The sequence below is a fragment of the Dipodomys merriami genome, unplaced genomic scaffold, assembly GCF_024711535.1.
Source record: "Dipodomys merriami isolate MVZ:Mamm:240054 unplaced genomic scaffold, mDipMer1.0.p SCAF_22, whole genome shotgun sequence".
NCBI classification, from domain to species: domain Eukaryota; kingdom Metazoa; phylum Chordata; class Mammalia; order Rodentia; family Heteromyidae; genus Dipodomys; species Dipodomys merriami.
The window spans coordinates 8375011-8392872 of NW_027203604.1; the positions used below are offsets into that span (position 1 = coordinate 8375011).

A 17862-nucleotide genomic window follows, 5' to 3' on the forward strand; every position below is an offset into this window, starting at 1 on the left:
ATTTAACATCCACTTATCAGGGAGACCAAATGCCATTTGTCTCTTTGCTCTTGGCTTACCTCACTCAACATGATTTCTTCAAGTTCCATCCATTTCCCTGCAAATGCCATTATTTTGTCCTTTCTAATGGCTGCATAATATTCCATTGTATATCGGTACCACAATTTTTGGATCCATTCATCTGTAGTGGGGCATCTGGGTTGTTTCTGTATCCTAGCTATTGTAAACAGTGCTGCAATAAACATGGAGGTTCATGTGTCCCTGTATCCTGGTTCCTGTTGTTCAGGGTAGATGCCTAGAAGTGGTATGGCTGGGACATAGGGGAGGTCTATATTTAGCTTGCTGAGGAGCCTCCAGACTGCTTTCTAAAGTGGTTGTATAAGTGTACATTCCCACCAACAATGCAGTATGGTTCCTCTTTCTCCACATCCCCTCCAGCATTTGTCATTGGCTGCATTTAGGATGTGAGCCACTCTGACTGGGATAAAGTGGTATCTCAGGGTTGCATTTATTTGCATTTCTTTTATAACCAGGGATGGTGAACACTTACTCATTTGTTTCTTTGCAGTTTTTATCTCTTCTTCTGAGAAGTCTCTCTTTAGTTCCCTTGCCCATTTAGTAATTGGTTTGTTGGGTTTAGGAGGGGTTCGTTTTTAGAGTTCCCTGTATATACTGGATATTAGCCCTTGTCTGATATATTTCTGGTAAATATTTTTTCCCAGTTAGTTGCCTGTCTTTCTAGTTTGGTTGCTATGTCTTTAGCTGTGCAGAAACTTTTTATTTTAAGGTAGTCCCATTTGTCAAGTCTCTCTCCAATTTGTTGTGACCCTAGGACTCTCTTCAGGAAGTTCCTGCCTGTACCTATAAGTTCAAGTGTCTCCCCTACTCTGTCCTGCAATAATTTCAGAATTTCAGGCTTGATGTTAAGGTCTTTAATCCATTTTGAGTTGATGTTGGTGCATGGTGACAGGCTGGGGTCCACTTTTAGTTTTCTGCATGTGGCTGCCCAGTTTTTCCAGCAATAGTTGAAGAGGCTGTGCTTCTTCCACTGTATGTCTTTGGCTTCTTTGTCAAATATCAGCTGACTGTAGGCGTGTGGTTTTATTTCTGGATCTTCTATTCTATTCCATTGGTCTTTGGGTCTGTTTTTGTGTCAATACCAAGCTGTCTTTGTTATTATGGCTCTATAGTTAAGTTTGAAGTCTGGCATTGAGATCCCTCCCGTGTTGTCTTTTTTGCCTAGAATTGTTTTCTAGGCAATTGTATTATAGGTCTTTTGTTGTTCTAGGTCTTTTGTTGTTGGACTGTTTTCTGTACTTTAGTAATGAACATCTTTGGGATTTTAATTGGAATTGAGTATGGATGGAACCATGAATATGAAGAGCTATTATTATTAATATTTTTTTGCCAGTCTTGGGTCTTGAACTCTTGGTCACTGAGCTTCTTTTGCTTAAGGCTAGAACCCGACCACTTGAGCCATAGCTCCACTCTGGCTTTTTCTGTATATGTGGTACTGAGGAATTGAACCCAGGGCTTCATGCATGTGAGGCAAGCACTGTGTCACTAAGCCATATTCCCAGCCCAAGCTATGATAAAAAGTGTGAATATGAGCCCTTCATTATAAAACAAGAAGAAAATGAATTCTAGCATTATCCTGATTAGAACTTTATCTTAAATTAATGTCTATAAAATATTTTTAAGTTTGAATAATTAATTGACTACGTTTCTGTAATACAGGTTCTTTTTGTGCTGGTCCTGGAGCTTGAACTCAGGGCCTGGGCACTGTCTCTGAGCTTTTGTGTTCATAGCTAGTGCTCTACCACTTGAGCCAGCTTCACCTCCAGCTTCTTATGGGGTGGTTAATTGGAGAAAAGAGTCTCCTGCACTTTGCTGCTGGAGCTGGATCTCATCTTTCTGAGTAGCCAGGATTACAAGCGTGAACTACTGGTGCCCAGAAATACTTTTAGTGTTTTGTTGATCAATTGGAGATAAAAGTCTCAGGATTTTCCTGCCGAGCTGACTTTGAACCTCAGTCAGTCTCAGCCTCCTTACAAGTAGTTAGAATTACAGGCATAAGACACTGTCACCCAGCTCATATTAGATTTTTTAATTTGATTTGATTTGATTGTAAAGATGCTGTACAGAGAGGTTACAGTTACATGAGTAAGGTAATGAATACATTTCTTGTCAAACATTGTTACCCCCTCCTTTGCTTTTTTTCCTACTATCCCTTCCTGGCCCTACCTCTCCACTTTTCCCTCGCCACCCCCTCCATATTGGAATTTTAAACAAATGGAATTTGATGTTTTTGCATAGGTATGGAAGGCAGAACCAGAATATCAAAGCACGGCTGAAACAGCCAAGAAGTCTTTGGCTCAGTAATAAGACAATTTCAGAAATTTATAAATGAACCAAGTCTGTTTAACATATTTTTTTTCAGCAGTATTTAAGCATTGGGGGCAATCTGCTGAGGTATTGTCAGGGGGATTTCCTGCTATAAGTACAAGGATGGCAGTGTCAAGAAAAAATCTTATCTCCTCTATACTAGAACATTTTCTGCCAGGATGAAATAGCAGTGAGTCTCTAAATCTGTTCAGGCAGATTACTAAATTTACAAAAATGACTACTATTTTTACAAGAAAGGTCAATTTTGGACATCAATATATTTGGAGAGGCAATGTTTGAACAATGAACATAAAATAAGCTAACCATACAGCAAAGATGTGTCAGTGAAAGGCAACAGTCTTTGGCATTCTGGTATACAAACTGTTTACAACATTGCAAAATGCAAATCAATATTTAATAGGCTATGCTATATCTTATGTGGTACTTCCAAGCTAGTAACAAGAAACATTTCATACAGTACTAACTTACCCAAAGTAGACTACTGTTCTTATTTTACAGACAAAGATTATATTTGTCACCAAATGATGAGTGATGGGCAGCTCCCCTTATTCTTGTAATTCCTGCATACTGTATGTAAATAAATAAAATATATATATATATACATATTTATTTTGCGGGTCCTGCGGCTTGAACTCAGGGCCTGGGCACTGTCCCTGAGCTTCTTTTGCTCAAGGTACTCTACGACTTGAGCTACAACACCACTTTCGGCTTTTTTCTGTGTATGTGGTACCGAGGAATCGAACCCAGGGCCTCATGCATGCTAGGTGAGCGCTGTACCACTAAGCCACCTTCCCAGCCCACTTATAAATTTTTGTAAGCCTACTTTCTAGCTTGCATATCTTGAGTCCGACTTTTTTGCTATTTGTTTAAAAAAAAATCACATTATTTTCATATCTCCTCATCCTTCCATCCTGCGTCAATATCCACACGAGTCCCCTAAACAAGACTACGCTCCTAGTCTCAATACAAATGGACCAGCCCTTCGTGCCTCCGAAGATGACGCACTTCCGGCCGACGGGGGCGGGGGAGGGCGCGGGGAGTGTGGTGGGGGGGGAGGGGGAATATACAAGGAGGTGGGGCCTGGGGTGGGCGGAGCGTTGTTGAAGGAGCTCGTGGCGTGAAGCCGACCTTTGGCGGGAGCAGCGTGTGGGCGGGGCCCCCTGCCGGTGCCCGCCTGTGAGGAGCGCGCGCGGCGCGGGGCGGGGCTTAGCGTCCAGACGGCGGGGCGGGACACTGACGCCGAGGGCGGCTTGGAGAGGTTGTTGTCAGTGCGGTCGCGAGCCGCGGTTTCTGGAGCTGTCGGCATCTCCTCGCCACTTCCGTGGCTCCAGCCTTGGCCATCTCCTCAGCATTTGGCGTCGCCGCTGGCGCCGCCATCAGATTCGCGGGCCGCCGTGGGCCGCGGAGCCCATGAAGACGCGGGCCCCGCCGCCGCTCCCGCGGCGTCGCCGTCGTCCTGGAGCGCTGCGAGCTCGCGTGGGTATGGCTGCAGCATGAACGCCAGGTCGCCACCGGAGCCGGAGTGGAAGGTGGCGATGCCACCGGAGGCGGGAGCCACGCGGGAGAAGCGCGCCGGCGCGCAGGCCGCGAGCGGCAGCTGGGTAAGCGCTTGGCGGGTCCGGGTCCCGGTCCCGAGCCGGGCGCGTGGGCTGAAGGCCGCGTCCGGGTGGGCAGGGCTCCGGGGTCGGAACGCCGGTCCGGTCGCTGCTACGCGCTCTCCGGACGACTGCTTGAAAGACGGCACTTTGGGCGGCTTGGGGTTTGGTTTGGTTTGTTTCCAGAGGCACTAGAGCTGGGAGGGTAAATGTCAATGATATGGGTAGCTCAGAGCTCGCCATCTCTGCGCCAACTGGTGCGATTTCGGCCCGAAATGTTAGACAATGCCCGCCCGTCGCGCCCCGCACTCCCGCGGAGCTGGCCGTGGAGGGAGGTTGCGCCCTCCGGGCTTCCGTTTTCTGCCGGCGGTCGTGCACAGCCGGCGACCCAGGGGAAGCTACCGACCGCCCCGCGAGGAGCAAGTTCAGAATGCCGTCTGTCGTGTTACTCAAGTTGAGGTGAAAGCTTGCTTTCGTTGGCCCAGGTTTAGCGGAACAGGCCTACTTGGCTCACGGATTTCTCTATTTTGTTTCCTGTGTGTGTGTCTCTGTGTCTCTGTGCTGGGACTTGGACTCAGGACTTGGGCACTGCCTTAGCTTTTTTACTCAAGGCTAGCGTTCTTTCTACTCCACATCTAGATTTTTGGTGGTTAGTTGGAGATGAGAGTCTTACATTTTCTGCCTAGGCTATCTTTGAACCAGGATTCTCAGATCCCAGCCTCCTAAATAGCTAGGATTACTAGTTACCTTGATTTCTTTCTTTCTTTTTTGTCGGTCATGGGGCTTGAACTCGGGCCTGGGCGCTGTCCTTGAGCTCCTTCAGTTCAAGACTAGAGCGCTCTACCACTTGAGCCACAGCATCGCTTCCGGTTTTGTGGCAGTTTATTAGAGATGAGAGTCTCGCCGACTTTACTGCCCGGGCTGGCTTTGAACCTGGATCCTCAGATCTAAGCCTCCATTTTTGTTTATTTGTTTGTTTTTGGGTCCGGTCGTGGGGCCTGGGCGCTGTCCCTCAGCTCTTCAGCTCAAGGCTAGCACTCTACCACTTGAGCCACAGCGCCACTTCCCGCTTTTTTCTTTTTTCTTATGTGGTGCCGAGGAATCGAACCCAGAACCTCAGGCATGCAAGGCAAGCGCTCTACCACTGAGCCACCTTCTCAGCCCCTAAGCCTCCGTTGTAGCTAGGGTTACAGGTGTGAGCCACTGGCACCTGGCAGTGGTTTCTTATGGAGGCAAATGAAATAAAGGTTTTGTCTTTTATTTTTATTTTTTTGTTTTTGCTGGTCATGGGGCTTGAACTCTAGGCCTGGGGCGCCATCCCTCAGCTCTTAAGATCAAGGCTAGGCCGGGCGCTGGTGGCTCACGCCTGTAATCCTAGCTACACAGGAGGCTGAGATCTGAGGATCGCGGTTCAAAGCCAGCCTGGGAAGTCAAGTCCGTGAAGCTCTTATCTCCTATAAACCACCAGAAAACCGGAAGTGGCGCTGTAGCTCAAGTGGTAGAGCTAGCGCCTTGAGCTGAAGAGCTGAGGGACAGTGCCCAGGCCCAGAGTTCAAGCCCCACGGCCGACAAAAAAAAAAAAAAGATCAAGGCTAGGACTCTACCACTTGAGCCACAGGGCCACTTTTGGCTTTTTCTGTTTATATGGTGCTGAGGAATTGAACACGGGGCTTCATGCATGCGAGGCAAGCAATCTACCACTGAATTACCTTCCCAGCCCTCCTCCTTTTTTTTCTTTTTTTTCCAATCCTAAATTTCAGAGGAGGAAGAGATTAGTTTAGGATCAGAAATACAAAAAAAAATTAATGATGAATCCATATTCAGGCATCATAGAGAATTTTGTCCAAAGGGAAAGAAAAGGAAATTATGGGAAAAAATAGTTGTCATCAGCTTTTCATTTTTAAGTTCATTTGTGCCACACCTCCACTTCTGGCTTTTTGAGTATTTACTGAAGATGAGTCTCATAGATTTTCTTGCCCAGGCTGGCTTCCAACTGCAAACCTCAGATCTCAACTTTCTGAGTATAGGATTAGAGATGTGAGCCCTTAAGGCCTGGCTGCCTTTATTATTATTTTTGTTGTCGTCCGTCATGGGCCTGAACTCTGGGCCTGGGTGCTGTCCCTCAGCTCTTCAGCTCAAGTCTAGCGTTGTACCATTTGAGCCACAGCGCCACTTCTGGCTTTTTCTGCTTATGTGGTGCAGAGAAATCGAACCCAGGGCCTCATGCATGCAAGGCAAGCACTCTACCACTGAGTATTATTGTTGTTACCATTATTATTATTATTTGCCAGCCCCTGGGCTTGAGCTCAGGGCCTGGGCACTGTCCATGAGCTTCTTTTGTTCAAGGCTAGCACTCGACCTACCACTTGAGCCACAGTGCCATTTCTGGCTTTTTCTGTTTATATGGTACTGAGGAATAGAATCCAGGACTTCATGAATTCTGGGCAAGCTGTCTACCACGAAGTCACACCCAGCGTTTAGTTTTTAAATGCTAAGTGATTGCAAGTGTGTGCGTGGTGATTTGAATTCCATTACCAGATTTAGAAGGGAAGTAGGAAGAGCATTAAGTAGGGTGGGGCCTGCAGAGCTGGTTTGTAATTCTGTTACTACTAGAGCAGTGCCACTCTTGACTGCGTGTTGGCACAGCCTTGCCCTTCATTGGCTAATCTATAAAATGAGGACATAATAATATTTAAGACTCTTCCTGATTTACTTTTTGAGAAAGCTCAGTGGTAGAGCGCTTGCCTTGCATGTATGAGGCCCTGGGTTCCATTCCTCAACACCACATAAGCAAAAAAAAAAAGCTGGAAGTGGCGCCTTGGCTTAAGTTGTAGAGCAATAGCCTTGAGCTGAAGAGCTCAGGGACAGAGCTCAGGCCCAGAGTTCAGGCCCCACGATGGACAGGAAAAAATAAAATGGAAAGATTATGTTGTAAAGAAAGGGGAATTCTGGTGAGGTCATCTTTAGCCTCTATACAAGACTAAACCATCAGTTACCCTTGTCTTCCTTTAGTTGGTGAACAGTAATTACTAACCAGAGGCCAAGCCAGTAACTTGACATGTAGTTTCTTTCACATCTTCCTATTCTTACAACAACCAGATAATTCCTCTTCATTGACCTGTTAGAGATTTCAGGGTTTTGTCTTCTTTTCCTCCTTCTGGTGGTTCATTTCTTTAGCGTTTTTGACATTAGACTTTTGACAATTGCTCACCTCCCATCAATCTGCCTTCCACATTGTTGACTGATGAGTTATAACATTTAAACATTTATATGTTTAACATCAATAATGGTGTCCTTGTTTCCATTGGATCCTTATGGCTTACCAAAAAACAAAACAAAACAAAAACGTAAGCCTACTTTACCTTTATCACCTGTGTTACTTGGCTAGGTTATATAAACTCTCCTAATGTGTGGGAATTCAGTTGCGAGAAGCCATATTTTGAAAGGTCCAATTGAGAATCATCATTGGAGAGCCAACAACTGGAGGTGGGCTTTTATCACAAAGACCTGCAGCTCAGAATGGAGCCTTGACCCAGCTTTTAAAGACAAAATCTACATGTTTGGGGTGAAGATCCAAATCCAACAGAAACAGACCATATAGAGAAAGCTCATGGGTCAGCTAAACTTTAGGACAACAGTTAAAGTTGAACAGATCTAACCATTAGAAAGATAATAACAAAGCTCTCTTGAGGCTAAACAGCATGACTTCTGCAATTCAATGATTGGCTTTTCTCACCTTTAGGCTTTTCAGAGTTGGGTGGAAAGCTCCCTCCACCCAGCAAGGCACCAGGATGGCTGTGAGATCGAGGCCAGGTTACTTAGATCTAGTCTCCCTACTTCACTAATAAAATGTTTAATTCATAGAATTGTGGGGGTTGCTGTAGCCCTCAATAAGTAATTATGTATTGTTCTCAATATGTTTTTTTGTGTGTGTGTGCTAGTCCTGGGGACTGAATTCAGGACTGGACACTATCCCTGAGCTTCTTTTGCTCAAGGCTAGCACTCTACCACTTGAGCCACAGCACCATTTCAAGCTTTTTCTGTGTATGTAGTACTGAGGAATCAAACCCAGGGCTTCATGCATGCTAGGCAAGCACTCTACCACTAAGCCACATTCCCAGCCCTGTTCTCACTGTTTTTGTGTGAGTTTTGCCTGGTCATAGTATATGTACCTTCAGTGATGAAAGTAGCCACTTCTGTTTTCTTATTTAAAAGAGATTGCATCCCAATCTAAAAATTAATGTTGCTAATTTTATGTATTTAAAGCAGGAAGGGTTTTTGTTGTTGTTGTTGTTTGCTGTTGTTTTTTCTTTGTGCCAGTACTGGGGCTTGAACTCAGGGCCTTGCACTCTCACTTGGCTTTTTATTTTTAGCTCAGGGCTGACACTCTATCTCTTGAGCCATATCTGTGCTTCTGGCTTTTTGCTGCTTAATTCGAGTTGAGAATCACATGGAATTTTCTTCCCCCAGGCTGGCTTCCAACCAATCCTTAGATCTCAACCTCTTGAGAAACTAGGATTGCAGGTGTGAGCCACCTGGCTAGCTGGAAGGTTTTTTTTTTTTTTTTTTGGTCGTGGGGCCTGAACTTTGGGTCTGGGCGCCATCCCTGAGCTCTTCAGCTCAAGGTTAGTGCTCTACCACTTGAGACACAGTGTCACTTCTGGCGTTTTCTGCTTATGTGGTGCTGAGGAATCGAACCCAGGGCCTCATGCATGCAAGGCAAGCATTCTTACCACTGAGCCACCTTCCCAGCCCCTAGCTGGAAGTTTTAAGGGATGTTTACTTAAAGAAACCCAGTTTTAGTTTTTTCCCTATTCTTTCTCCTTTAGATCCTGATAATATAAAATTTGGGCACAAATAATTGTTGCCGAGACTTTTTTGCCTGAGAGTGGGTAAAGCTGGTGTTGATAAGCAGCTAAAAATACTGAAGAGTTTTCTTGGTGTTTGTTGTAATTAGTTAACAGACAGGGATCAGTACATATTCTTAGTTTGTAGAAACTGAGAAAGCAGTAAATGCTTTTACTCATAGGTGTTCATATCATATGCCAGTACTCCTGCTTACAGTACCTTTCGGTGGTGTGTCCTGTAGTTCTCATTATCTACTTTCATTTTGATAATTTCTTTATTGCTTCGTTCCTGGAATATTCATGGTTTCATGTTATTTGATACTGCTAATAATCATAGGGAAGACTGCTCACATATAGGGAATCTACTTAGAATTTTTTCTATCTCATCAGCAAAGAAGTGATATAGCTTAATTGGGCTTGAACTCATGGCCTTTTTTTTCTGCTTGCAAAGGAGGCATTCTACCACTTGAACCACACCCCAACCCACAATCTGAAAAAATAAAAGGAATGAAGTATTTCCTTTATGAGATCATCTCTGTCTAGAAAAGAGAAGTGTGTATATCAAGTTAGCTCTCATTTCATTGTCCTCTGTTGCTTTATCACTTGCTGTGCAGACACAACACATTTTGAGATTTTTTTAAAATCAGAATTATTTGTTATTAAAAGTAGATGTTCCAATATGCATGCCCTTCATAGTCAAGCAAAGGTAAAGCTTATCAGGTGCTAGAAATTGCTCTTATTAAAGAGCACCAACTCCTCTCCTAGGGCCAAAAAGTAATACAATATAAAAGCCAGCCTTCATTTTGTAATTGTCTCTGTTCTAACAATTTGGGTCAGACTCCTACTTAACTCAGTTTGTAGGCATATTAATCATCCAAAGAGTATGAAAATCTGGTGATAGCTAACGTGTCATCCAAATTCATGGCTTGAAGATAGAAGGATAAGATTAATTGGAGTATTGTCAGTTTTCTTCTTCCTTTCCTCCCAGTCCTGGGGGCTGTCCCTAGCTTTTTTTACTCAAGGCTAGTACTCTCACTCAGTCACAGCCTTTCTACAGGCTTCAGTGCTTAATTAGAGATTAGAGTCTCTGGGACTTTCTGGCCCTGGCTGGCTTCTGACCTCATATCTTGGTCTAGCTAGGATTACAGGTGTGAGCCATCACCCAGCCACTGCCAACTTTATAATGACTGCTCCTGCTCCAGACCCCACAAGAATCTTAGTTTCAAGCCACTTTTCCCAAACCTTTGACCCCAGGAATCCTAAACCTGCAGTTAACCTTGGATTCTAGGAGCAGTGGAGCCTCACAGAAAGAACAATTACCAAGTAGGAGCTGTTGTCTCATAAGAACTGAACCATCCCTTCTAGCTGGACACTGGTAGCTCATGGCTGTACTCCTAGCTACTTGGGAGGCTGAGATCTGAGGATTGTGGTTCAAAACTAGTCCAGGGAGGAAAGTCAAGACTGATTTCCAGTGAACTATTCAAAAAAGTGGAAAGTGATGCTGTGGCTCACAACTTGAGTACTAAGAAGCTCAGGGACAGCACCCGGGCCCCAGGACTGGCAAAAAAAAAAAGAAAAGAAAAAAAAAGAAAGAAAAGAAAGAAAGAAAGAAAGCCCCAAACCAAAAAACTAGTCTATCTTGTAGAACTGAAATAATGAGCTACTGTTTGACCTAGACTGCTTTAATTATGCATATCTCTTGCCTTCTATTCCAATTTCAATGGCATACATAAATATAAGTGCACATTAAAATTCTTTTTAATTCACAATTGTCAATATATAGAAATTGAATTTATTTTTATTCATGTTAATGAACATTTTGCTTATTTCTACTTTTCAACTATTATAAATAATGCTATGAACATGGATATACAGATGTCTCTGAAACCTTGCCTTCAATCTTCTGGATATATACCCAAGAGAATTATTGGATTGTAGAGTAATTGTGTTTTTATTATAATAGTATTTTTTTAAAGAACTACTGAACCATTATTCCATACTAGGTATACTATGTATCATTTCTACTAGTACTGTACAAGGGCTCTAGTTTCTCACCAATACTTGTTATTTTTGGTTTTGCTTACATGGGCAAACGCACACATGCAGGTACTAGAGCTTGAATTCAAGGCCTAACCATTGTTCCTTATTGTTTTGTTGGTGGTGGTTGTGGGGCTTGAACTCAGGGCCTGTATGCTGTCCCTGAGCTCTTTCACTTTAGGTTTTTTTGCTTGTTCAAGGCTGGTGCTATACCACTTGAGCCATAGCTCCACTTCTAGCGGTTTTTGGTAGTTAATTGGAAATAAGAGTCTGATTGACTTTTTCTGCCCTGGCTGGCTTCAAACCTCCTGTCTCAGATCTCAGCCTCCAAAGTAACTAGGATTATAGGTGTGGGCCACTGGCACTAAGCTTTTGTTTTGTTTTTGATAGTAGTCATTCTGTTGGGTATTAAGTTTGATGTACATTTTCCTAGTGATTAGTGATGTTGAGCATCTTTTCATATGCTTGTTGACCATTTGTATGTCTGTCTGTCTGTATATATACACGTGCACGCGTGTTAGGCCTGGACAAATCTAAAACCTGACCTGAAAAGAAAGACAAGCAAAAAAGGGCCAGACATTTTCTTGCTCATCTGGCATCTTATTGTGATCTTCAAATCTCAGCCTCCTGAATAGCTAGATAATTACAGGAGTGAGTCACCAGGTCTTGGCTAACTTGGTATTTCAAACATCAGACATTTAGAATTTTTTTTTTTGTAGTAAGTATTTTTTACAGCTTTTTTTCTCCTTCATTTTCTTTTTTTTAATTTTATTTTTTTATATTTTATTTTATTTTATTTGAGAACATACTGTACAGAGGGGTTACAATTACATGGGCAGGATAATGCATACATTTCTTACCAAGCATTGCAGCCTCCTCCTTTGTTTACCCTTCACCTCCCTTCCCAGCCTCCCCCCTCCCCCACACACACCGACATTGTAAAGCTGGTTTTGACATGACATTTTGTACTTCTCATTGTTGCAACAGGTCCACCTGAATCCTTAAACGACTTGTTTGTCCCCATCTCCTCCACATGTTATACTGACATCAAATATAGTGAAAGCGGGGGTTACACTGTGGGGGAGGGATATACAAAGCAACAAAGAAATAATCTTATAAATGCGTTAGAAACACATGCATGAAAGAAACAAAAACATTAAAATACATATTTAAGGGTTCATTTTCCTAACATCACATTATCTGACCTTTTCCGCTTGACTCATACCTCTACTAGATATTGCAAATAAGGGAAACCATGGGGCCTATGTTTCTTTGGGCCTGGCTTACTTCACTTAATATAATTTTTTCCAAGCCTTTCCATTTCCTAACAAATGGGGAAATGTCATTCTTTCTGATGGAGGCATAGAATTCCATTGTGTATACATACCACATTTTCTTGATCCATTCATCTACTGAGGGGCATCTGGGTTGGTTCCATATCTTAGCTATGGTAAATAATGCTGCAATAAACATAGTTGTGCTGGTAGCTTTAGTGTGGTCTTTTTTTGTAAACATTAGGGTAAATGCCCAAAAGTGGGATTGCTGGGTCATAGGGGAGTTCTATGTGAAATCTTTTGAGGAACCTCCATACTGCTTTCCAAAGTGGTTGAACAAGTTTACATTCCCACCAACAATGAAGTAAGGTTCCTTTCTGTCCACATCCCCTCCAGCATCTGTTGTTGTTAGAGTTCTTGATTTTTGCCGTTCTAACTGGAGTGAGGTGATAGCTCAATGTTGTTTTGATTTGCATTTCTTTTATGGCTAGGGATGTTGAACATTTCTTCATGTGTCTATTGGCCATCCTTCTTTCTTCTTCAGAGAAGCTTCTCTTTAAGTCTTTCGCCCACTTATTTATTGGGCAGTTGTTTCTTTGAGGATTTGTTGTTGGGTGGTTTAATTTTTTGAGTTCCAAGTATATTTTAGATATGAGACCCTTGTCCGTTGTATGGCTAGTAAAGATCTTCTCCCAATCCGTGGGCTTTCTATTGATCTTGCAAGTATATTTTAGATATGAGACCCTTGTCCGTTGTATGGCTAGTAAAGATCTTCTCCCAATCCGTGGGCTTTCTATTGATCTTGCTAGCTATGTCATTTGCCCTGCAGAAGCTCTGCAACCTTATGCAATCCCATTTGTCCAACCTTTCTTTGATTTGTTGTGTTTCCGGGTCTCTATTCAGAAAATTTCGGCCTGAGCCAAGGAGACCTGGGGTTTCTCCTATTCCATCCTGTAATGTTTTCAGAGTGTCTGCTTTGAGTTCAAGGTCTTTGATCCATTTGGAGTTGATTCTGGTGCAGGGTGATATATAAGGATCTAGTTTTAGTTTTCTACATGTAGTTAACCAATTTTGCCAGCACCATTTACTGAAGAGGCTGTCTTTCTTCCATTCTATTGTTTTAGCTCCCTTATCGAAGATTAGATGGCTATAGGTCTGTAGGTTCATTTCTGGGTTTTCAATTCTATTCCATTGGTCCTGAGGTCTGTTCTTATGCCAATACCAAGCTGTTTTGATTACTATGGCTTTATAGTAGAGTTTGAAATTTGGTATTGATATTCCTCCAGCAGTGTTCTTTCCGTTGAGGAGCGTTTTTGCTATTCGGGGTCTTTTATTGTTCCATATGAATTTTTGGATTGCCTCTTCTATTTCCTTGAAGAATGAGGGTGGAATTTTGATAGGTATCGCGTTGAATTTGTAGATAGCCTTGGGAAGTATTGCCATTTTCACGATGTTAATCTTGCCAATCCAGGAGCATGGGAGGTTTTGCCATTTTTTTAAGTTCTGTGTTGATTTCCTTTTTCAAGATTTTAAAGTTTTCATCGTAGAGGTCCTTCACTTCTTTAGTTAAGTTAATTCCTAGGTATTTTATTTTTTGTGGGGCTATTACAAATGGAGTTGCTTTCCTAATTTCAGCCACACTTTTCTCATTGTTGGTGTACAGAAAAGCCATTGATTTTTGGGGGTTAATTTTATAACCTGCTACTTTGCCAAAGTTTTGAATCAGCTTGAGTAATTTGGGAGTGGAGTCTATGGGATTCTTTAAATACAAGATCATGTCATCTGCAAAGAGGGAGAGTTTTATTTCTTCTTTCCCTATTTGGATCCCCTTTATGTCTGCATCTTGTCTTATTGCTGTAGCTAGCCATTCTCATACTAGATTGAAGAGAAGTGGAGAGAGTGGGCATCCTTGTCTTGTTCCTGAGTTAAGAGGAAATGGCTTTAGTTTTTCACCATTGAGTATAATGCTGGCTGTAGGTTTGTCATATACAGCCTTTATTGTATTGAGGAATGTTCCATGGATTCCTAATTTTTCCAAAACCTTCATCATAAAGGGGTGTTGGATCTTGTCGAATGCTTTTTCTGCGTCTATTGAGATAACCATGTGGTTCTTGTTCTTGCTCCTGTTGATGTGATGAATAATATTAATTGATTTGCGTATATTGAACCAGCTTTGCATCCTGAAATGAATCCTGTTTGATCGTGGTGTATGATTTTTTGGATGAATTGTTGAAGTCGGTTGGCCAAAATTTTGTTGAGAAGTTTTGCATCAATGTTCATCAAAGAAATGGGTCTATAGTTCTCTTTCTTTGATGAGTCCCTGCCTGGTTTTGGGATGAGGGTTATGATGGCTTCATAGAATGTGTTCGGTAGTGAGCTTTCTCTTTCAATTTCATTGAAGAGTTGGAGGAGAATTGGTGTGAGCTCTGCTTTGAAGGCCTTGTAAAATTCCGCTGTAAAACCATCTGGTCCTGGACTTTTCTTAGCTGGGAGGTCTCCATTTTCTTTTTTCTTTTTTTTTTTTTTTTTTTTTGGGTCCGGTCGTGGGGCCTGAACTCTGGGCCTGGGCGCTGTCCCTCAGCTCTTCAGCTCAAGGCTAGCGCTCTACCACTTGAGCCACAGTGCCACTTCCGGTTTTTTTCTTATGTGGTGCTGAGGAATCGAACCCAGGGCCTCATGCATGCAAGGCAAGCGCTCTACCACTGAGCTACCTTCCCAGCCCAAATCTCAGCATGTTTTGTATGACCAAATTTCTTCCTAGGTTATCTGGTTGCAACACCCAGTTCTTTTGGTTTTCTAAGCATCTTGGTTTTGAAGGCAAGCTATTGGCTGTAACGAGCCATTCTACAGATTATAGTAAGTTCCTTGTGACCAGATACTTGAGGATAGAGGCTCTGAATTCTAACCCAATACCACCAAAAAGTTAAGTAATTATGTAAGGAAAGGCTACTCATTTGTCATTTTGTTCTTCATTTTCTGTATCTCATTTCCTATATTTCTTTTTGGTATTGATTGATTGATTAATTGACTGATGGATTGCCAGTCCTAGGGCTTGCACTTAGGGCCTAGGAACTGTCCCTGAGCTTCTTCTGCTTCTTCTACCACTTCAGCCACAGCACCACTTTCAGCTTTTTCTGTATATGTGGTACTGAGGAATGGAACCCAGGGCTTCATATGCTAACACCTGGCACTTGTACTTCAAGGAACTTATCCTGAAACATTTAGAATTACAGAAGTATTATTTATAAGGTATGTATACATTGATTATGTGTAAATGTGAAAGATTGTTACTTGATGAAACAATTGTGGTATGACAATATGGTGAAATAATAAACTGTTAAAAATTATGAAGGCCAGGCACCAGTGGCTCATACCTGTAATCCTAGCTACTGAGGAAGCTGAGATCTGAGGATCATGGTTCAAAGCAAGCCCAGGCAGGAAAGTCCGTGAGACTTATCTCCAACAAACCACTAGAAAATCAGAACTGGCACTGTGGCTCAAGTGGTAGAGTGCTGGCCTTGAGCTGAAGAGCATAGGGACAGTGCCCAGGCCCAGAGTTCAAGCCCCATGACTGACCAAAAAAAAATTATGAAGTAGCTATATGTTACTATTGTTATAAATGTGGTAAATATGTGTAACTTGGCCTCATGACAGTGTTAGTCCATTAAAAATATATTTGTATAGTATTATATATAGTTTGGCTCTTGAATGCTTAGGTATTAAAGGTTAGTCCTAGTTCATGGTACTAGTAGGAGGTAGATCTTAATAGAAGGAAGGTAGATTATTGCGGACATGGCTTTGAAGGGAAAATTGGGACTGTGGACTTCTCCTGGCCTCATCATGAAGGGAGCATGTTCTCTTCCATCATAATGTGCTGCCTCATCACAGGTCCAAATGCAACAGGCCAACTGATCATGAACTGAAACCTCTAAAATTGGAGAAAAAAAAAATCACCTCCTTTTTTTTAGATGTATTGTGTCACATTAATAGAAAGCTAACTTTATAGTTTTCTAGTCTGTGGTACTTTGGTTTAGAAATATTCAACTTGTACTTGTGATCCTTTGCAATAGTCGTCTTTGTATTTCATCATTGAAGAGTATATATGCAGCTATTTCTAAGTATTCTCTCTCTCATGCTCTCTCTTGTATGCTGTCTTTTTTCTCTCCATTGCCTCCCCCCCCCCCCCACCCGCGCCCCTATCCTCCTCCCCTCATCCTGGAGCTTGATCAGGGCCTAGGCACTGTCCCTGTTCTTTGTTTTTGTTTTTTCCCTCAAGGCTAGTGCTTTGGCACTTGAACCACAGCTCAACTTCCAGCTTTTTGGTGGCTAATTGGAGATGAGAGTCTCATGGACTTTCCTGCTTGGACTGTTTTCAAACCATGACTCTCAGATCTCAGCCTCCTAAGTAGCTAGGGTCACTGGTACCTGGTTATATTCTTCAATTTTAAATACAGTGTTAGGATTACATACTGATTACTTTTTAAGTATATTCTCTCAAATAAGATGTCTTAAAGGAAAATTTTGTATCTAGGACTGATAATATACTGCCACTTTGCCCTCTGTCCTCCCCCTTTAAATTCCTATCTCATAGAAAGCAGCTGATGATTCTCTAGCTGAAACGACCATATTATTTGTCTTCAGCCTTGGCTACCTGTAGAGAGAGAGAACTCAGGCTGTGGAGGGGAGGCAGAGCAGCTAGGCATTGCACATCATAGGGAAGTAATTCACTTGCTTCCATGCTGGCAAGTTGCTGGTGTTTACCATGTACTTTGATCTTTAAGTTGAGGATCATGTGTGGGACAAAGGGGAGCAGCCACTTTCAGCTTTATCTTTTTTCCAGCAAACAGAACAGATGATCTGAGTGAGAAAAGCTCTGTCCTAGTTCATCTGTGTTTCTGAGGTCATGTTGTCAGGTCAGGAAACATAAGCATTAAGAGTGTGTGCCCTTTTGCCCATATGCACGGTAGCCAGGCCATGCTTCTTAGTGTAAGGAACAGGGTGAGTAGGCAAGTGAAGGCCTGCACTTGCTTACATACAAACAGGCTACAGCTCATTCCTGCTACCTCTTCAACAAGAGTAGTGGAGGCTGCTTGCCACATTTAGGTGCTAATTCTATTTGTGGAGAATGGGTGCTCTAAGAAAAGCAACATATTATAATGGATACTAGTGTACACTCTGGAGGTATGTGACTGTCTTGCTGGAATGCCAGCTCAGACATTTATTTGTATATAATTGAGCAAGTTACTTAAACACTGCATCTGAGTTTGGCCTTCTACAAAATGGGGATAATAATAGTTTCTGTTTAAAGGAGAAGAAATATAACAAATAGGGTTTTTTTTTCAATTAGAGTTTGACATGTCTGTTGCTGTGTTTTCAGGTAACTTTAGCTTGAGTATTTCTCTTGTCTTTTGTAATACTGTTGCTAGCTTATATCCTTGTCCACCAGAGTGTCAATTTCCATTAGTTATATTCCATGAAACTGGAGCAAGGATCATTTCTTTTTTCTTTTTTTCTTTTTTTCTTTTTTTTTGGGGGGGGGATTTGGTCGTGGGGCCTGAACTCTGGGCTCAAGGCTAGCTCTACCACTTGAGCCACAGCGCCACTTCCGGCTTTTTTCTTTTTGCTTATGTGGTGCTGAGGAATCAAGCCCAGGGCCCTCATGCATGCAAGGCAAGCGCTCTACCACTGAGCCACCTTCCCAGC

The 17862-nt window shown here is 42.5% G+C and overlaps 1 protein-coding gene across 1 annotated transcript in view; it reads left to right on the plus strand.

Moving 5' to 3' along the window:
• Positions 1 to 3661: 3661 nt before the first annotated feature.
• Positions 3662 to 17862, plus strand: part of Mfsd14b (major facilitator superfamily domain containing 14B) — a 50898-nt gene continuing 36697 nt past the window's right edge. The window contains exon 1 of the mRNA XM_070033260.1: positions 3662 to 4007. Coding sequence (XP_069889361.1) covers positions 3900 to 4007 — 108 coding nt within the window. The 5' untranslated portion in view covers positions 3662 to 3899. The remainder of the gene's footprint in view (positions 4008 to 17862) is intronic.